General features: G+C 36.8%; 1 protein-coding gene across 1 annotated transcript; it reads right to left on the reverse strand.

The window, feature by feature from the left end:
• Positions 1-4,804: 4,804 nt before the first annotated feature.
• On the reverse strand, positions 4,805-20,816 carry ptpn1 (protein tyrosine phosphatase non-receptor type 1). The gene is made up of 10 exons (XM_073867766.1): positions 20,747-20,816; positions 20,537-20,630; positions 19,681-19,771; positions 19,165-19,265; positions 13,984-14,081; positions 13,727-13,865; positions 13,301-13,510; positions 12,699-12,860; positions 7,375-7,544; positions 4,805-7,140 (listed from the first exon to the last, which is right to left on the reverse strand). The coding sequence occupies exons 2-10, from the start codon at positions 20,591-20,593 to the stop codon at positions 6,882-6,884; spliced, it is 1,287 nt and encodes a 428-aa protein (XP_073723867.1). The 5' UTR covers positions 20,594-20,630; positions 20,747-20,816; the 3' UTR covers positions 4,805-6,881.
• Between the last annotated feature and the right edge of the window lie 1,729 nt (positions 20,817-22,545).

A 22,545-nucleotide genomic window follows, 5' to 3' on the forward strand; every position in this document is an offset into this window, starting at 1 on the left:
CTGCAAGTCAGATTGCTTTAGGGTGTCATAGAGTACATGCGCATGGGGCGCACACAGCAAACAGGAAATGACAGCGCACACACTTGTTGCCATGGTGATCAACCTCAAAAAAACAAGATGCGGTTGAGGGGTGCCCTCAAACAGACCGACAGCGTCCCTACACACGATGGACAGCGACAGAGTTTTTCCATTTACTTAATCAGAAAATAAACAAAACAATGGAACCTGCAAATTTATTTACCCAAGTCATATGATATTTTGTGATTGTTTTGTATGCTGACCTCATTTTGACTATACAACTTGAAGAAAGGTCACAGAGTTCAAGATGAGGATCAGTGGCCTTTACTCTGCAGTGCAGTCAAACATTAGTTCAAAAACTTTGGTAATACTTTACAATCATTTTGTATTTGTTTGCATAGTAAATGCATTAGCTAACATAAAGTAGCATAGCAATTTTTCTCTTTTTTATAAATATTTATAAAATTAATCATGTTAGTTGTGCATAATGCATTAACTAATGTGTTTTTTTTTTCATTAAGTAATGTTAAAAGTTAAAACTTGATTTTAAAAATGTATTAGTAAATGATGAGATGAATATGAACTACGATGAAGAAATGCTGCAGTAGTACCTTATTGTATATTGTTACTGATATTTTAACGAAATATCAAAGCATATAATAAGATCTGAATTTAGCAATTTTGCTCATTAGCTCCTATTTTTAGTTTGTTTTAAACTTTGTTAAGGTTTTACTGGCTACTTAGACTTTGTTTAAACATCTGCTGTTTGACACCGATCAAGAGTGAGTCAGAACGTGAGTCAGCCTCAGTTTTTTTCTCTGGAGTTTCCTAAATCACTTGCTCCCAGGAAATATTCAGGATCAAACGGAAATGGGAGGAGACTAAAGGAGGGACATACAGTAAAGAGAGATAAGGAAGGAACAAACCCATATTAATGCTATGACGGTGAATTGCATAGGACATTAGGCCAACACCCACTTAACAAATTAAAATCAAGCCTTGGTTTACAAACAATGCGAGAAGTGTCACCATGAGAAATAAAAAAACCGGGACAAAATAATAACAGCTTGGCTTACTCTAAAAAATGCTGGGGGGGGTTCAACCCACTGCTGGGTCAAAAATGGGACAAAACCAGAGTCTGGGTAAAATTAACCCAGAAAATGTTTATATCCCTGCTGGAGAAACCAACATACCAGCAAGACCAGCATATTTGGTGTTTTGGTGCCGGTTTGCTAGTGACCACCAGCTAAACCAGCACCAAACCAGCATAGACCAGCATGGGAATTATGCTGGTCTATGCTGTTTTTTCCAGTAGGGATTTGATCCAACAATGTATGTTCAACCCTTTCAAGTTGAAACAACCCAGCATATATACAACTCATGGCTGTAGCCAGGCCAGGGTTTGTATATTAGTGAGTCCCAGGGTGATATTAAGAGTTAACAAATGCAGTCTGTTTTGTCTGAACCTTTTTCTTTTTTTAAGCTTTGGGTACACACACTTTGGGGTGTGGACATTGTTATATAGCCCCTATTTATTTTAGTTTAATAAATGTAAAATCATAAACACATAATATTTTATGAACAAAAACTTTATAGTAGAAAAACCAACATACCAGCAAGACCAGCATATTTGGTGTTTTGGTGCCGGTGTGCTGGCAGCAAAACCAGCACCAAACCAGCATAGACCAGCATGGGATTTATGTTGGTCTATGCTGTTTATTTCATAGGGATTTGATCCATGTATGTTCAACCCTTTTCAGTTGAAACATCCCAGCATATACTACAACTCATGGCTGTAGCCAGGCCAGGGTTTGCATATTAATGAGTCCCAGGGTGATATTAAGAGTTAACAAATGCAGTCTGTTTTGTCTGAACCTTTTTCTTTTTTTGCCATTTTAAGCTTTGGGTACACACACTTTGGGGTGTGGACATTGTTATATAGTCCCTATTTATTTATTTATTTAGTTAATTAATAATAAATGTAAAATAATTAATACATAATATTTTATGGAAAAAACTGTATAGTAGCCTATTTTAATCAAGAACTTTTGTGCTCTTATGAATTTCTTCAGCATGACTTTGTTAAACTTTAACACACTGAACGAAATGACAAAGCCTATCTTTCTTCATGGCCAGCGTTTGCATATTTGGCATATTTTATTATTTTACCCGTGTTATATTCTATTGTTTTTTAAAAGTGCTGATACAGTTTCTTGAAGAAATAATCATGATGATTGTTGCGTTTATCTTACCGAATGTAGTAGCATCCTGTCAGCAAACCTGCCCGCGCTTAATGATGTGCCTGTCAGTTTAAGTGCTTGTCGCCCAGGGGTCAGATATTAGTTCGGAAAAACAAACAAAAATAATAGGCCATAAAGAGCCAAATTAGTTCACACATTGTCTTTCAGAAATAATACCTCGCTAACACTAACCTGCACCTACTCCTCACTTTAGACATTTCCAAAAATGTCACATTATTTCAACACTCCGTCTAAAGACTATTTTATTAATGGGATCTGGCACCCTCAGCGAATGCTGCACCCACGCCCTCAAACACGTTTGCAGCGGCTTATACGCAATATGAGTCGTTTTAAATGATTTAGAGTCAGTTTCCCAGAAGGGTTTAGATTAATCCAGGACTAGGCCCTAGTTATTTTAGAAAATGTATGTAGTTTTTTTTTTACAAACAAACCTTGAGACAAAACGATGTTATGTCAGTGCAAGGTGTTTTGAAATTAAAGCAGCTCAAACATACATTTTTAGTCTGGGTCCTGCTCAGAAAACAACCCTTTGTCATTTAAAGAACTTTAAATGTATATTTTTAATATAAAAACCTTATAGCTGGCTACCCTACATGTTGGGTCCATTTTAACCCAATGCATGCTGGGTTGAAAATAACCCAGAAATTTTGTTCACCGCATGTAAACACAGATTTAGGCCCCGTGGTGTCACAAGGACCAGAACAATGTTCCCGGGCCGCAAATATGCAACAAAACAATTAGCACGTGAATGATACCTGAAACCTGAGTTTCAGGTTTACTGCCTTTTTAAGGACGTTCCGGAAATTAAGCCCCGCCCACCCGTGTATTTTCCCAAGTAGTTGGATCAGCTTGTTCTGTCTTGTCTGTCTTACGTCAAAGTACCACGAGTCTTAGGGAGTGCCCTGACTCACACTCACACACACATGGACAAATACACACAAACACATTCCTAAAAGAGTGTGAATTACATACTGGGTACACACAAATGCATACTTATGCAGACACTCATCCCGAGTGTACTTTTAACCCACAATAGAACGTGATTGCACACACACAAACAGAAATACATCATACGGCAAGTTTATCATAACGTCAATCTTCACTATTCCAGAACAATACAATCAATTACAGTGATGACATTTCTCATCATTTTAAATCCTATACATCCTTATTTACTGTAAGTTTCTATTTCCTGTTGGTTCACATCCAAGTTATCCAGCCTATAAAGACAATCCAATTAAAAATGTCCTGATATTACTTTGATCCAAATAGTAAATGGCACCTGATGTCTGTGTGCATGTGTGCTTGTTGCCTGTCAGATTTGGGACATTTACAAATAGAACTTGATAGATGTGTAAATAGGTTTAGAAATATGTAAAAATCTATAATTTTTCAATTTTTTTCTTCTTTAAAAAAGAAAGAGGAAAATGACATCCATCAAAATAAGAGAAGAATTACAAGATGCCACTGTTACATATAGGTTAGAACACAGGAAATGGGATGAACTGTTGCTGTCATAAATCATAGTGTTACCATTGTAATTGATACATTCCGTACAATCTATTTACGCACGTGAAACCACATGAAACAATGCCGTAGTGTCCTTGGGTATTTAATATATTATACTAATTACTACACTTTGTAAATGCATACTTAATATATTACTTATATACTTATATATATATTGAATTAATAAACTGCAGTAATAACTGTAATAACTGTTTACTATGGTATGTATTTGTAAATGTGTTTTTACAGTTTACTATAATAATACTAATATATAACATACTGTTTTTCATGTCGGAGGTGGCAAATTAAATATGACCAGAGCATCCTAAACTAGAAGAAACTAACACAAACCAGTAAAGGAAACCACAAGCCAGCCCCCTTAGACCAGAACACACCAGAACAGTCAAGCAGCAAACCAACTGAAACTTGAAGTATGAATCACATTAAAGTCTCTTTCTCACATTTAGGAATAGATTAAAACCTAATTTTTTTAGTGATGAGTCCAATCAGCATAATTTAAAGTCCTTGTTTGTCATGAAAATACATAAAAATGATAAAGTTGTTCTAAATCACCAATTTGGGAATTTTTGTTTTACAAGCAGGGATAAATAATGGAAATGCATGTGTATGAAACCCAATTTCTGTGTGATGACACACAGAGGCATGTACACACAAGAATGAAAGCTGCTGAAGGGTGAAGTGGTTATGCAGAAGATCTTCAGAGCCGATGAATGAGTTACTTATACTACAGCGCCCTCTGCTGGCCACTTTTTATTTGTCCGACAAAAATTGCGTTTTTTTAGATAGCACATTTTGGTATTTTTTGTCTACTTGCAAACACATTAATTAATGCTTAACCACTAATCACTTCACATTTTCATTTACATTTAATATTAGTATTTAGTCTTTAATGCTAAATATTAGAGAAACGTACCACACCACCACAAAGGACCTTAAACTAATTCTTTATTCTTCAGAAAAAAATTAATCAAAATAAGAAACCCAAAACAATTAAATCAGAGAAATATGAGTTTATTATATCACAGAATCTGTATATTCTGTTCAAAAATAAAATTTCAAATGTCAACATATCCAACTCGAACATAGTATATGCTTTTATTACAAAAACAAACAGATAGTCAATATGAAGAATAAGACAATGGGATGGTGAGGAAAAGAAAACAGAAATTCTTGAGCCTTAATACATAAAGACCCAAGAACTTGATTGGTTCAACAATTGAACATTACAAACAAGGACACAGACAAATAAATTTCTCTATATATGTGTGTAAATAAAGCTGGCAAGAAGAGACATTTTACATTCAGTGGTCCAGCTATGGGACCAGATTCCAGGAGTCAGTCACTACAACGGGCCCCTCAAAATCAAAACCCTTGTGTGAATCACTTAAATCCATCTACAAACTGGAAACTACCCAACAACCACCATTCTGGATTGGTCAAGTGGTAGTGGAAATGTTACCACACAATGCTAAATCACAAATAAATTGGTTTCATTTAAGGACGAACAATAAACTGAAAATGAATTTGTCTGGAGGTTACTGCATTGGACTTTCACATGTTTACACTGTTTAAAAGTAACAGTTCATTATGCAGTGTGGCTCGATTTGGTTTTGCCCATTAAATATTTCCTGTTAATAATTACTATGACAATAACAATAGTAGAATAAAACATTAAAAACACAGACAGCTCACACCCACTGGTCTTTTCTCTCTCATTCATTCTGTGCTGGTGTTTTATTTTTGGTTAATACAACCCTCTTTTTACTGTTCATCAAGCACCTGTATTGCAGCAAAGAAAAATGTGAGGCAAAAGTTAAAATTCAAAGCCCCATCAGTTGCACCTCTAAGATGAAACATGAGTGCTAAATAGGCTTTATGCCCAGCTGCACTACTTCCCGAACTTTATCATTGGACAAACTGATTAATCCAGGTGTGCCCGACCTCAGTAGTCACAACAACAATCAGACACACCTGGATTAATCAGCCCGTCCAACAATGGCAGACAGGAAACAAAGAGCTGGCCGAAGCCCAGGAAGCAGTGCAGCTGGGCCTATTCTGCCACCTACTTGGTTAACAATTTACCAGTCATCTCTATGCGAATACTGAGGGATGTCCATTACATTCTGGTTACATTAAACTTAAAGGGCGCAGTTATTTTTATTGCATTAAACTTCGGGATGAGATTTCACTTCTGTGGCCCAACCACCAGTTCCAGCATTTTGAAATTCTGAACCTTATGGGAAAAAAAGAAAACATTTGTCCAAGGAAAGAAATACAGGTTGGAAAAAAAACTCTCCAGCAACAATTAAATGGAATGAGAAGACGGCCTATCAGTCGCTTTGCTTGTTTCGCGAGTTACATTATTTCTCATACAGGTGAAGAGCCGGCGTTACCTTTGGGTTTGTATAAAAGCTAAAGACACAAAAGATGGAAACGGAAAAGGAGGAAAGGTTCAGTCAGCTAGTTTGGGATGTTTCCACAGAGCCACCTGATGGAATAACAAACATCCCAGACCGTTTACGAACACTTTCTCTGACCCACACAAACACACACACACACACGCACACAGGTATCCTATTATGTACAGCAGGTTTGTGTGTTCAGCATGTATAAGATGCCCCCAACTCTGAGAAGAGCTAAACTTTTGTGAAGCTCCATTTGGAAACATAGTCATCATATTAAAAATGCAAAAAATGACAATTTAGATACATATACACAAAAAAACTCCCTTGTTGACTGCAGCAATAACAGTTTTTTTTTGGGATCTTTACCTGTGTTTAACATTGGGTAATAACACCTGAATTGTGAGGCCCTGAGGTTTTAAACGGACACACGTTTATTAAGTGCATGTAAGGGTGTATACAGACGACAGCAGTTTGGCTGAGAAAAGTCACTTGAACTCTCCCCAGATGTTTTCATTTCGAGAGCATGAGACAGGCCCAGCTGAGAGAAAGACAGGTCCAGCTGAGAAAGTGTGAGTGTCTGTGTGTGTCTGTCTCTCTCTTCCCCCAACAGCCAGCAGATGGGGGAAAAAGAGAAAGGATAGAGATAAACTGAAATGGAAAAAGAGCATCAGTGGACAAAGGTGCGGTAACAGATGTATGCACCTACAGCCAGCACCGTACACATGCACGCCTTGAACAGAAGGGGGCTCCAAGCATTGTGGGCAGCATCTTCTGGTGGAGTTTTGGGTGGGGAGCGAGCGGGTTTGGGAGGGGCTTCTGCCGCGACGATCGGGTTTTCATGTTGTCCGCTTGACAGTGTTGTCGGTCCGACCTCACCAGCTGTCCTTTTGCGAAGTTCTGGGCCGTCAGAGAATACTTGGGGTGCCCTAAAAGCACACAACAACAAACAATTACAGAGTAATTGGTTTGGGGGATGTGGCAGCAAGATTTCAATTTTGACATGGCCTTACTCGGTCAATTAAAGATAGCAAGATTTTAATTTCACAAAATGTTTTTAGATTATGCATGTATGATTATTTTATGTTAAAAATAGTAAATCACAAAAAATGACTCGCATGCAGGGTCACATATTGTTATGCCATACATAATGAGTGGTTTACCTGTTCGCACAGATTTCTACGTTGTTCGTCATCTCTGTAAAGAAGCGTGCAGGCTCAGATTTCACCTTGTCACCCGTGCCATTAGGGGGGTCTACTCTGGGTGGCGGTCTGGGAGGAGGAGTAAATTGAGGGGGGACATCCTCTTCATTGGATAACTCTTTCCATGACTCCTACTCATACGTGAACACATGAACACATACATTTTACTTAAGGATACATCTATAACATGGGTTACTTAATAACAAACCTTTGTTTTATTCTATCTGGGGCACAAGAAATAATTAACCACGAAAAGAAAACATTTCTGCATTATAACATGAGCAGCATGTTATTTCAACAACAGTACAGCGCTGCCCCACAAAGGCAAAGCGCAGTAACTACACATTTGGTCAAAATTAAGTTAAGGCTTGAAATGTCTTGTGACAAAGTCTTTGTTTATACTAGCTGGTTTGACTAGCTGGTTTGGAAACTTTAAGGGCATTTTTCTCAGTTTTAGTGTTTGCGTAGTTACTGCATTTTTCATTAAATGTTGCACCTTTAGGTTATTAAATTTTTTATCTACATATTAATCAGCATCAATTAGTGCTCCTGTATAGGTAAGTGGTAAAGCATTGCATTAGCACATCAAAAGTCATGGGATCTAACCTAGGGAACACCAATGCTGATAAAAAATTATTGTGATGCACTGTAAGTCGCTTTGGATCAAAGTGTTTGCCTAATGCATAAATGTAAATGTAACAAGAACATGTTATAAATGAAAAAAACTTTTTGGATATAATCAATTCTGGTATGAATGGCAAGAAAAGACAACTCTGAAATTAATAGTTAGCCTGTTAAATGTTTTATGTTTAAAATAAAAACACTATGATATATTATGTATGTTTTTTGAAGATTTTCATTTAAAATATCAAAACGGTCCATTTTCAGTTTCACTGATATTAATGTAAAAATAATAAATGGCATGAAAACATCTGATCTTATTTTCAAAATGCATATTCAGTTGGGCTCAAGTTCAACTTATAAAATATTTCTTTATTGAAAAAAAATATTGTCCGAACCTTCGCTGGAAAGGAAATACAGAGACTGGGCGTCTTGGTACTTTACTTTAATATCTGGTCAATAACATTGCCAACGGAGTTCAGAAATTTATAATAAAAAAAAAATAGGGATTAAAAATGGTTAGTTTACCCAGAATTAAAATTCTGCCATCATTTACTCACCCTCATGTCATTTCAAACCTGTATGACTTTATTCCATGGAACACCAAAGGAGAGGTTTACCACTGCCTTCCATACAGTAAAAATGGATAAGGAACAGGGACTGTCCAAGGGTTTAAAATTAATCCATATGACTTATAAACGGTTTCATCAGACCCAAGCGCATTGCCACAGACACTCGTCTGGCCCGAAATTAACATCCAGTCTGTGCTTGTTTATCGGTCTGAAGAGTGACCAAACTGACCTCTAAAGAGAATTTAAAAGAATTTAAAGAGCACCTATTATGTTGCTAAAAACAATGCTATTGTGTGTATTTGGTGTAATACAATGAGTTTCGGTGGTTTATGGTTCAAAAACACCTTATTTTCTAAATACCGTACACTATTTTTGCTCCTCTATGTCCTGCGCCCTGAAACGCGTTGATTTTGTACAAAGCTCATCGTTCTGAAAAGCACAGTGTTCTCCGAATGGCCAGCTAACCAGAACGTTGTGATTGGCCTGAATACCTCTGTCGTCAGCCAAAAAAATTTCGCTCCTTACCATAATTGGAAGATTAGCTCTCAATGCAAGACGTAACAGAAGTTAAGGATTACTAAAATATGAAAACTATGTCTGCATTTGTGATCGTAGAAAAGACAAACAACAAATGCTACTCCGCACTGCACAAAACTTGCGTTTGAATCATGGTTTAGTCAGTAGTAAACTCTTAAAAAAAAAAAAAGACTTACAGGCTGTGAGTCAGAAGCGGGTGGAATTATTATAATGACCGTCGTGTTAACGTCAACTGGCCGAGGAAGTAAACTGTTGCCTACAATTTGTGTGTTTGTTGTAGTCCAAGAAAAGAGAATTAAGTTGGAAAAGATTAAGCCGTTTGCACACAGACATTCCGGAAAATACACAGAAAATGCATCCTGGATTTTTCTGGGATCGTTTGATTTTTTTTGTTCATTCACGCTGCCAATGATTTGCCGGCATCTGCAAAGACACGTGACCCGTTTAAAGTCCAGCACTATCTTCTACGCAGCGTCTGAAGTTTACATATTATTTATTATTTCTCTCCCCGGAAACCACTCGCGTGCATTTTTGTTTATGATAAGACTATAAAGTAGCGCGTGACGCACCGTTATGCTGGTGAATGATCTCAGCTTCAAAGTGGATATTTGCAAGCTCCCTGATCTCTGCTTTAATCCAGCTTTCAGACATCTCATTGTGATTGTTAATATGCATTTAAACCTTCGTTTTGTGGAGCTGAGCGATATTGTTGGGATGACGCACGGACATTTTAAAAGGTTTATTATAAGCTCAAATGAGCACGTGACGCGATATTCTTTTATGCTGATGAATGTGCTATGCTTCAGTCCAGTTTGCTGACATTTCTTGTCGTGAATATTGTATTGCATGTAAATCCCTCATTTTAAAGAGTTGAACAACTTTATGTTGCCATTACACCAGAGGTGGGTAGTAACGAATTACATTTACTTTGTTACATGTACTTGAGTACATTTTTTGGGTAACTAGTACTTTTAGAGTAAATTTAAGGATAGGTACTTTTTACTCTTACTCAAGTACATTTCTAGTGAAAAAAACTGTACTTTTACTTCGCTACATTCGGCGGCGTTACTGCGCTACTGTCAAGTGGTATTAATTAATTAATATATTTTAAAAAAAGTTTATAGGGTGTGTTCGAAAGTTTCGCGAGACAGGCTGCGTCACGCTTTAGCGCGCGCGACCGCGCATAGATGATTGGAGAAGCAGATGAGGGCGCGTGTGCATTGTGCGAGATATCGGAGGCAGATCATGCATGGCGGCTTCAAGTTCGGTCTATGTTTTCACTACAAGAGGTCAAAAAGAATAGTTTTTAAGTGCGATGCATGCTTTGTTCAATAAACGAGCTGACATCTCAGTGTACAGGAATTCAAGATCCAACCTGAAGTGGTAAGTCACAGTAATGTCTATTTGAACACTATTAATGGTCATTTCACACACTGTCCGAGTTTTTTTGCCATATGCACTCTTGTGCAAGCGATGACCAAACAAGTGTAAGTTAAACCATACAAACAGCACGTTCACATCTGCACATGTCCATATCATTTCCCCACAACTAAACAAACTGAACAGCATAATGTAATGACGTCTTGCATTTATACACAAATCCGGACACCTCACTAATGTGTAGAAAATACATTCAAATAAAAACGGGATTGTATTTTATTTAAATCCTTCCTAAATAATGAATGAATAAAAATAAAAGAATAAAGTTTGATTTTAAAGAAACATGTATTATATATTATAATAAATGTAGAGTTGATTTGCACAAACAGATAAGTTCCATATGAAATTCTAAAATAATAATTTTTATTAAGCTCCTGTTTATGTTCAGTAATTGCACTTTAATGGCAATGAAAATAACCTATTCATATAAAAACATGATAACAAACAGACACACACATTCTTTGTTTACTGTTTGCATGTTTAAAGGCAGATACTGACAAGTTTGTGTTGTGAACATGAAAATAAATACAGAGTTAACCGTCAGAAAAACATCTGTGTTTTTGTGTGTTTGAGATTTTTTCTCAAATGACACGTTATGTGATGTTAATGTACCCATTGCAGGACTGAGATAGGCTGCTTTACTTGTATATAAGCAGAACAATGAGACTTTTAAGGAGAGGTTTGTGAAAACCCTCCAAGTAGTCTGAAATTCAGTGCTTTTGCGCTACTTCTTTATCAGATCGGAAGTAACGAGTAACTAACTACTTAAATAGTTTTTTCATCTAATACTTTTTTACTCTTACTCAAGTAAATAATTAGATTGATACTTTTACTTGAGTACATTTTTGTATAAGTACTTGTACTTTTACTTGAGTACAGATTTTGGGTACTCTACCCACCTCTGCATGACACGCATGTCCTCACTACGGCATGCGCGTCATTGTTTATGCATCTCATTTATCATTTCCTGATAACTGCTTCAATCTAGTTTGCGTCATTTTTCGTCGTGAACGTTGATATGCATGTAAATCTCTCGTTTTAAAGAGCTGAACCATAGCTTTTGTTGTGATGATACGCACGTCCTCACTACGACATGCCCATTACGGCATTGTTTCGGCTTCTTGTTCACACAGAGGGTTTTCCGTGTATCTTACTAGGTCCTCTTTCCGGCAACGATCCCAGAAGATTTACGGGACGTGTTTGCGTTCACACAGAAGCTTGTCTGGCAATTTTACGGGTATTTTCTGGGACCAAAGGTCTGTGTGACGTCATCGTTTACTTTGGGGTTTGTACTTTTTGCATATTGTTAACTTGTACCAATACAAACTTACACACCAAAGGAAATGTAAAATCGTGAATCGAATAATTGGTGCTCTTTAAGAATCTAAATCTTACATTGTATACATTCATTTTACACAGTAATGTTAGCTCAGTGTAATGGTTAATACACTTTAGCTATGATTTGAACTTAGGGTGTTTTCACATCTGTAGTTCGGTTCATTTGGTCCGGACCAAACGCAAAAAAATTATACATTGTAGCTTTTTTTAGCAGTTTTGGTTCCTTTTTTATACCACACTGTTGAAATAAACCAAAATTCAGTCATGTGATAAGATCCACATGTCTTTGAACGAATTTCCTAAACTGCTTCTCGACTGGTCAGAATCAACGTGAGCAAAATTCCAATGGAACCCCGGAAGTAAACAAAAAAGAAGGAAAATATAGCAGACACCCTGGACAGATGACTGCGTGCTGTAATTATGTCCGTGGTTCTTATACATGGTTTGTATACAGCACTCTAGACAAACTGTTCATTTCCAGAATGAATCGCGAATGCGGCTTAAAAACAACGTTTTAATGCACTACAAACGGCGAAGACACTAAATTTAAAAAGCACCCTAAGGTAATTTACTGTTAATTTGTTTTGCGTGTTTTCAGAAATTATCTTCTACTATTGCTATTGATTCTTTGGGGAAGTTTACTGAAAGTTATGTGTGGTCCACAAAAGCTGTTTGTTTATTGTTATTAAAATATGTTATTTTGGCGTTCTAAGGAAAAAGTCACACTAGATCTTACAGACATAGGGATTGGTTGCTTTTTCTGTTCCTTTAAATTACCTGTATAGAGGTGTCTCCCATGATGTACTTGGCTCCCTCTATGACCGCGAGGTAAGAGAAACGAAGCTGATCTGCTGTTTGTATCAGACCCATGCGGTATCGCCGCATTTCCAACAAAACCTCTCGGATACGGACCGATGATGGATCTTTCCTTTGAGACATCTGAAAACAAAACACACAATAGCACTTGGAGATGTTGTGCTGAGCGGCAACTGATGGTATAATCTGCTAACAGCAAACTCTGAAGTGATTGTGTTATATCACATTTACATAAGCAACTGAGATGTCCAGCAGGCATTCAGACTAGAGATGTCAAGTGTCACCACCAACTACAGTGGAGTAAGTAAAAAAGTAACAATACCTATTATAATAACTTAATATGCTACTGAAGTTATGTCATAACAATCAAGCTAGTATAAATACAGCTTATATAAAAACAGTAACTAGTTTATCCTCTTAACGTTTACTTAAAAACTTTAACTGTTGTTAACATTAGAACTTTTCTTCATTTGTACTTTTATTTGTGTTTTAAGTTTACATCTGATAATATTTATTTTGATATAAACTATTAAAATGTTTTAAAAAAAAAAAAAAAAAATCACCAGTAAAAGGCAGGTGTCTACGAGGCAGAAAGTTCCAGAACGGCCAATACCAGCACTGCAGTGGACCACAACAGGGCCGTGGTCCGGGCTCAGACAGCCCGACTCGCGCACTTTAAACAGAAAGTTGAGAAAAGACGCAGGTGATTCAGGTACACCAAAATCTGGCCATGTGGTGTAGTGGAAATGAAGAATCTCCCGTGTTTCCTGTGTCTTTAAACATACAACAGCATAACATTAGTCACAATGACCATACAGATTGTCATATATAAGCTTCACAGCCCTGTTCGACATGATACTCTATGAGTGCGCCATAGAGCTACAGTGTATACTTTTGAAGGTATTAACCTACAGAGATGAACAACTATAAATAGTTGTTTCTGTATATTAAGCATAGAAAGTGAATTGGGAAAAGACCAAGCATCTCACCGACAGATTTTCCAGCTCCAGCAGTCGCACCGTGTAGTACGACTTGACATCCTCCGACACCAAAGTGAGTTTGAGGTTCGTGTCCTCAAACACCGCCTCCTTCTCTTCTCGCTGTGGCCAGTACTGAGCACACTTTATCTGCGTACACCAACCACTTTCATTATACACACAACAACAACAAAACCCAGCCAATATACTCACTCCACATGAATAAGACATGTATCACAGATCCAGTTATGAGGCATGTTTCTCTTATCGAGCCTTTCTCTATAACACGATTCAGCATCACGACCCCTCGACAGCGCTGCTCCCATACCATCTCCCAGAAATGACCACAGGTATTCGGTAACGGACCCTGAATGCATAAACACAAACACTTAATCCACCACAATTCATTTGCATTTACACGATTGAACATGGCCATTTGTCCTGAAAGTTCTTGAGGTGTCAAAAAATTGAGTTGTGCCATGTCTCGCGGTTTTAAAAAGTTTGACCGCGTCCTGCATGAACGCCCTCTAATCCTCTCCGGAGTATTGAGCGCCGCCCCGGTCCGCAATTCAACGTCAATCATCTTGACACAAATTGCCATCTAAGAAATTGCAAGGTACAGCTGGAATTTTGCCAAATAACCAATCACAAAATTAAAAACAAGGGATGGATGTGAAATATTGTCAATTATTCAGTCAGTTTTGAGTAGCCTTGTCCAACCCTGCAACATATGGGTAGTTGACATGTAAATGTGTTATATGTTGTGAAACAGCTAAAATTAACGAATTAAAAAAACTCAGAATATACAAATAGCTTGAGAGAGGTTTATCTTAATGTTAGAGCTACAAATAACATGAGAGAGTTTTGTGTTCAATTTTTTTTTAATTTTTTCTTAATTTTGCTATGTCACAGCATTTGACACATTTACGGTTTCAGGGTTTCCCGCAAAAAAAAATTGTTAGTTAAGGTGGTAGGGTTGGGCAGGTGGGTGATTTCCGGGGGGAAATCATATCAAATGGCTAGTTATCCTCCAGACGGACCACATCTTTCATTTCGGCTGTGTGTGTGGCGCATGCCCACTCACGGTGTGAAGCACGTTGGCGCTATTTTCCGAGATGCACTTGACAGCCTTTTGTACAGCAAATTTTTTTTTTTTTTTTTGACAACCTAGTTAAGGCGGTAGGGTTTCCCAGCTTAGGCGGGCCACCCGAACTGCAAAAGCACTGTGGGAAACCCTGGGTTTATTTGTCAATTACCCATATAAACGTTTTCATCCGTTGTCGCGGTTACAAATCTGGACAGAACTTAATTTCTGGTCTCTGTTTGTTTGGTTTGATGGTCTGTCTAGTGGCTTAAACTGAACTCTGCAACAAATATCTCTTAAAAAATAAAAAATAAAGGTTTCTTAAAGACAAGGGAAGATGGCAATCATGGATCGCCGCTATGTAAAGGGAGGTTAGCTCAGTGCAGTGCAGTGTATCAGAAATGAATGACTCTCAAAGGACTCTATTGTTATTGGTTCTTTGTGGAAGTTTACCAGAAGTTACGTTTGTTTCACAAAAGCCGTTTGTTTATGTTACCACAACATACTGAAAACATCTACAGAAGTATATGCATTTGAGAGACAATTATAAAACATCAAACAATCTAAAAAAAAATTAAAATGACTCTTAACGCAAGAAAGATGTGCGGTAAATCTCACTTGAACAATCCCACATAGTCTTTTTAGGTAAAGGGCAACGAAGCTGTGGGTGTGCATTTTGTTTCGCGTTTATGTCCAACAAAGCTCTGACTGAAAGAGGCCGGCAGGTTTAGACGAGTCTGCTGCCGTCTCCAAGCATCAGTGTGCTAATTTATCACTACAATAAAGAAACATGTCGTGCTGACGCAATGCCAGATTTCACAACATTACCCACTGTACTCTTCAGATATGCATACGAAAAATCGCAGAAAGATGTCACAAGCATCAAAGCTTGACGTCACTGTAGTAAGTTGGTGAGTCATGGGTGACCTAAAAGTCATGGCTGGGCAGGTAACACACATGATCACCACATTTCTCTGGTTTAGTGAAATCCGGGCTTGTTACAAATGAACACAAGAGTTGTCTACTAACAATGTCCCTTCTCAATCGCTTCTTGCAGAAATGTTAAAAAAAAAGTGTTAGCTGTATAGGTAGGGGAACTACCACCGCCAACTTCCCAGGCCAATTTAAGAAAGATCACAGCTTCAGTCAGCAGCATTTTAAAATAAACTAATATGTACTTGTAGATTGTGTAGACTTTGTTTGACTTTTTAAATGTGTGTTTAATAGGGCTGCCCCGTAATAGTCGACGAATCATAAGTCAACCAGGAGAGGCTTGTTCAAATCAATTTTAATTATTTGATTATTCGCAGAAAAACTCCTTAATTCTTAATTGACAGAGATGTGAGGTGGAGTGATCATTTCTAAAGGGTAATTTTTAAACCAAAATGTTAAGGTGCATACTCTGCAGGCAAACGTTATATGCATGTATTATTCTTTTAACCTCAAAAATATATCCTACACTTATAAAATCTATTTAAATGTATTTAAAATATATTAAAGGCTATTTTTGCATTCTAACCACAGTTTTTTAAGTGTTTAAATTTATATATTTATATATTCCTTCATTTGACTCTAATTTACATATCCTAAATTTAACAAAAATATTCACAATTACATTTTTAAAGAAAAGACTTGTATAATAATGTTGCCGTTCACATCTCACCTCAGAGATCTCATTTAATCATGAAACATGGACAAGGAGAGACTGATTAGATGTTTAAAACCTGAAAAATATAACAAGCAACAAGTATAGGTTCGCTGGTTTGTTATCCCTCAAGCTGCACAAGAAAAGTGGAGGGATGCATCTCTGTACAGTACATGACAAAAATGAAAAGATAGATAAAAAACACCACAGGTAAAGAGCTTGTTAACCCGCCAAATCCTGGCCAAATTACAGAGATGTCAATTCGCACAGAGTTTAAACGAAACTTAAATGAAATATGGTAGGTCACTTGCGAGAAATTTTTTATTTTAAAAATTACAGACATGACCGATTCGCATGGAATTAAGATTAAAGACAACCTCCGCAAATGACTAGAGGTCACCAGATAATACTAACTCCGTTTGAAAAGAGCACAAGCTGTACATTGTAATTGATGTAATACTTATAAATTATTTAAATCGCTGAGCGCTTAATTTATATTTCAAAGGCTTATTATTATAGTTCAGTATGTCTCTGTAACATAAAACAATGTTAGAAATGTTACAGATAACGTTCTTTCTTATCCCTGAAACTCAAACCATTATCAGATGCTCCCTCCACCATATATTTATATTTAAATAATAAATAAATATCACACACGTGCGCTTAGTCAAATAATAGCGAAAATTAATGACTAGGAAAATCTTTGGCCGAGGACAGCCCTAGTGTATAGACCCTTTTACTGTTTGTTCACGATGACGTGGCAACGTATGCGGGCGCAGTTTGGCAACGGAAGTATGGCAAGAATCAGCAGTGAAGCAATACAGACAGAGCAAGTTATTTTAAAAAGTTGACTTATCAACTTTTTCAACACAGCTACCAGATTCGTGTACTATAGGTGAGTGGATAGAAGACGTTAGCAGATGGCTAAATATAAAGTGGCCAGATACATATATACGTAAATTAGTATATTATATTAGTGCAACCAAACGCAACAACGAGACATTTTGATGCCGGGAAACCGTTTTAATAAACCTTCTGACTGAGTTGCTAACACGTTAGAACCACTGGGAACAACACCACTTCAGTTGCCAAAATGCGCGCGCAGGCTATTTGATCACGTACACTGTAAAAGGGTCTATAAAATATAATTATTTTTCCTACATGTTAAAAATAAATGATCGACTATTGGGGGATTCTCACGAAACCATTGAAACACCACGGCACTAATGATTTTAGCTTTAAAATGTGTAATATAGTAACATTAAAAAGCATCAGAATTAGCACAATACTGTGTTCTACCTTGCACAATGTGTGATTTCGACATAAGAATTTATAATTGTAAATTTTATCTCATTTTCTGCTGAAATTCTCATTACCGCAATGTGTCCGGCTGTGTTTGAACATGCGTTATGTTGTAATTTAATCAAATTAACACAAAAATATTAAGAAAAAAAATGGATGTTTTGCTAGACTACTTTAGATGACAGAAAAAATATTTACTGAATATTCATGTATAATAATAATGAAGAAAAATTAGGAAAATGATGTGTCCATGCCTGATGTTCTCATCCTCCGCAACACTTTTTGAGAACAGTTTAAGCACACATACAGAATTTTAATAAAGTTTGATTTTGAGTGACCAAGCACATGGACCAGTTACTTCAAGATGGCTACCAGGTAAGATCATTTTTTTACAGTTAATTTGAAATATTGTCTTGTCAGAATGCTTACACAACATTTTGATTATCATTACCGCAACAGATGCTTATTAAATGTTAATTTAATTAATAGAAGCATAATACTTTGATTTTAAATGCATGTGCAGAATCTCCAAATTATGTTCTTTCAGGTTTGTCATGTCATTTTGAAAATATGTCAGTGTTGATGTTTTCTGACTGTTGCGGTAATGAGATTTTTTAGGACTAATTTTTTTAATTATGTTACAAAAAGTGTTTTTAAATTAATGTTCCCATTTACTCCAGACTTTGTTTTTCAATGTCTTGTGGGAAAAAAAATAAATTTAAGCAATTTTTACATTTTCATGCTTGACATTTTTAAAACCAAGTTTTCGTGAGAATCACCCTATTAGTATGAATGGTATGTCGCTGAGTATGTCACTTCAGAGTCCCGACAGGTGGTGTGAATGCAACCAGAAAAATAATACTGGGAAATATTTACTTCTCAGAAAAACATCCCAGTACTCGTTTCTGTAAATTATTACCAGAACTAAGTGGTCTGAAAGCGGCTTTTGTGTATTATTTTAAAATTCTGATTCCTGTTTTCTAAGTTTAACACAACAAAATCAAAATTTTTCCAAATACACCCAATTAGCATTCTTAACCATCCTTTAGGGCAGTGTTGTTCCTGGAGGCACACAAACACTACATGTTTTCCAACCCTTCCTATTGAACACAACTGAATCCACTCCTCAGCTCATCAAATAATGGGGCCTGACCCCATGTGGGACACATCTAAAATATGCACTGTTAGTGTGCCTCCAGGAACAGGGTTGGAAAATGCTAATTTAGGGCATGTGTCCCAGGTTGGGAGTCACTGTACTAAATCACGTTGTGGGATGTAAAGCAACAGCTTCTATAAAAATTTAAATGAACATATTTTGGGAGTGTCAGAGATTAAAACGCAATTAAACACAAAGAACCACATTAAGAACAAATGCCTGTTTGGACTTGACAAGCAGACAGCCAACAGTTAGTACCTCACCTGAGTTAGTATGTAGTTTCTCTGTGCTTCCTCCACAGAAATCAGACTGGCATTGATGTAGTCATTATTACCGATCTCTAGACAAATACGACTGTGGTCAACTGTAAAAAAAGAAAAAAAAGAGAGAGATTAGCTGTGAGGTACAACACTCATGGTGCTGACTCATGAAAGTTTAGCTGTGAAACAGATCTTTTTCAGGTCCTGTTCTTAGTTCCTCAGAAGGGAGAACAAACACTTATCAAAAAACAATTAAAACACACATTTTATTCAGCAGGATATGCTGTGTGTTGTGTTTTAGTAAAGGACTATCTTTTATTGTTTTAAAAGAAAAAAACACTAAGGCAGAAAGGAAACCACAAGAGCATCGCTCTTTAAAGTCTTTGTCACAGAAGACTTAAAAAAAGGAGAGAAAAAAAAGACACGATATCTTCAGTGTGAAAAGACTTTAACAGTTGACTGATAACAGGCCCCTTCCGTTAGGTGTCACTGAACAGGGGAAGCAAGCGACACACTTACATGGGCTGACGTCTCTGTAGCGATTACGACCTCTGTTTTCTGGAAGTTTGGCGATCTTGCATGGTAGGTCACTGGACTGCAGCCTAATTTCCTATATAGAAAAACAAGCATGGGATGAAAATGCTTATACTGGTACTAAAGAAAAACAAATCTTAGGCAAACGATTTGCTTGGTTAAACTGTGTGGCTGAGAGTCACTGTATGCAAATCAAATCCCCACACACACACACAGTTAGGACCACCAGCAAACAGTTATTTGAAGACTTGTTTTCATAACACTAAAGCATGAAAGTGAAATAGGATAAAAAACCAGAACAAGTGTAGACCATTACAAGAGTTACTCATCTATCTATATACACCGTACTTCTAATGCAAACGAAGATTATATGTAGTTTATATCATTTACAAATGATAAATAACTAGCTGTTGACATTATAGCCATTTAAAGCAACCACGAAACGGATTCAGCCCCATCTCAGCATCTCTAAACCAGTGACAGGTTGACACGGCAGGTCAGAATCTGAGCATCTCACTATATCCAATCTCCGGTCTATTTATTACTGAGGACGGTAACACTTTCCCCAAACATTAAAAAGAATCGGCTCAGTCTGACTCTTATGATCGTGTTTAACCAAAAAACACCAACAGGTCATTATGACTGCCTAATATTTCTCTGATGTGTTTTGGGAAGTTCTGCTGGTACTCGTTCTGGCCTGCGGGCTAACCTGAGGATGGCAACGCGCTTATCGCGGGTCTCGACTTCCGTTATAACACTTTGTGTCACGATCCCATGAAAAATAAACCGATATGATACTCGATAAACTGTCGAGCGCCCGGAGTGAAATCTACGGCTTTACCTGGTAAACGGCGGTCCAGTTCCCGAGCTCATCAATTTCCCGAAACTCGTCTTCCATTGCCGCGTGTGCTCCCCACCGCTCGAAGGATCGTTCCCTGCCAATACAATCAATTTTAAAGTCAATGTCGAATCACGTGGAAATAAATTACTTTTAATGTCCGCTTTAATTTTCGTACTGAAGGCTTTAATGTTACTGTTGTGTCGCTCTTACCGGAAACACGCTGCTTGCTCCTCCCGCAACACGGCTCTTCGCTGTCCACCGAGACCACGCCCCTTCTCCATCATGTTGACCAATGATAGGGCGTGTGTGGCCTCGAAGTCAAGCATAGGACCAATCAGCGTACAGAAAAGGGGGCGTGAAAACCACTACGACCAATCATAGTGCGGAACTCAATACTTTTAGGGTATTGTAGTTTTTGTACTTCGGGGATTTTACACGTGCGTAATGAGTTTTAGAAGATATGTTAAAAGCTTATTTTACAAACAAAACTTTTCTCTTTCTAATATTAAAGGGGGTATATCTGTTACAGTTAACATGTTGTACTTATTACTACGGTAACTGATTTTCTTTATTCTTTTTTACATAAAACATTTCGATATTGCATTGGTTTGTGCACGTCATCTTCCATTATGGCAACATGTCTCACGTAAGATATATGCGTAATAAATTAGTTTGGGAATTTTATAAAAAGTCCTTTCTAATAAAAACAAGTTTTCCAGTTCAGAACAGAAATTATTGTTAGTTACACTGAAGTTTAATTTCCAACAAACTCCAATATACAATAGTCAACATTTGAAGTGGATCAAAAGCATTCATCAAAGTTGTCCTAAGACAAGAACGGGTAATGGGTATTGATTTTAAGACAACTTTTAGGAACGGTTTTGATCCACTGCAAATGTTGACTAGTATAGTTTCCCAAGAACCATTTTCCTGGGAATTCTTTTCCTGTTTCCAAAAACTATGCTCAGTGTTGCACGCTTCCTACCCAAACACCCACCAAACTTATGGTAAATAAGGCATCACATGTACAGACTTACAACCAGCACTGGCAAATCTTCCAAACTCCTGTACATACATATATCCAATATCATTTACATGAATGTCCTGAACCTGTCTCATGATTCTTTAAGGTACAAACTGCACATGTATAGGTAGCCTATTCCTGTTTATACAAATATTGTAGTACTTTAATATATTCCTGTCCACATAATACTTTCCTATCACGCTTTCCTTAACGCATATCTGTTTAATTAGTAGTTTTTGGGAAGTTAGGATGCTTGAAAACAATTTGGATGTTCTTAAATGTCAAGGTACAACCGCAGTTATGGGGCTTTTATTAAAAAGATAACAAATATAAACAGTAAACATGATATCACATCATCCAGTGAAACCAAGTGGTCTTTGTGGCTTAAAATGTTTGTAGCTTTCGCTCAAATACTGAAAAATTGCTACTTCAATGTAATGGTTAAGCTGTTACACTTGTCAGATGGTACAACCAATGTTAAACTAAAAAAGCAATGTAAAACTAAAAAAGCTATTTTATCAAACACATTTTAATTGTATTTAAAAAGAATATTTACAAATGTGATATTACAGGCTTATACCAGCATCTGCATTTAAGTAGAAGTCTATAAATGTAAATTCATTGCAGGTCAAAAGTCAAAGGGTGCAACTGCTATAAATGCCCATAAGAAATACAAAACAATAAGCTAAATAATTTTAATATGCTAATAATTTAGCTAATCCTTTTGTTTTAATAAAAACAAGTGTCTATAATTCTTATATTTTTGAAAAAAAAAATAGTTTTATTGTAAGTGGTTTACTCTTTCAAACTATTTTCAGGAAAATAATTGTATGCCACTATCAAATAAACAAGCAGCATATGAGTCATGACACTTAACAGCGCATTAAAACTTATCTGCAAATAGACATTGCACAACCTGACATATTTTTCAATGGTCATATCAAAAATACTGTGGAAAAAAATCATTAAAATATCACTGAAATGT

Source organism: Misgurnus anguillicaudatus, chromosome 5 (genome assembly GCF_027580225.2).
Source record: "Misgurnus anguillicaudatus chromosome 5, ASM2758022v2, whole genome shotgun sequence".
Taxonomy (NCBI): domain Eukaryota; kingdom Metazoa; phylum Chordata; class Actinopteri; order Cypriniformes; family Cobitidae; genus Misgurnus; species Misgurnus anguillicaudatus.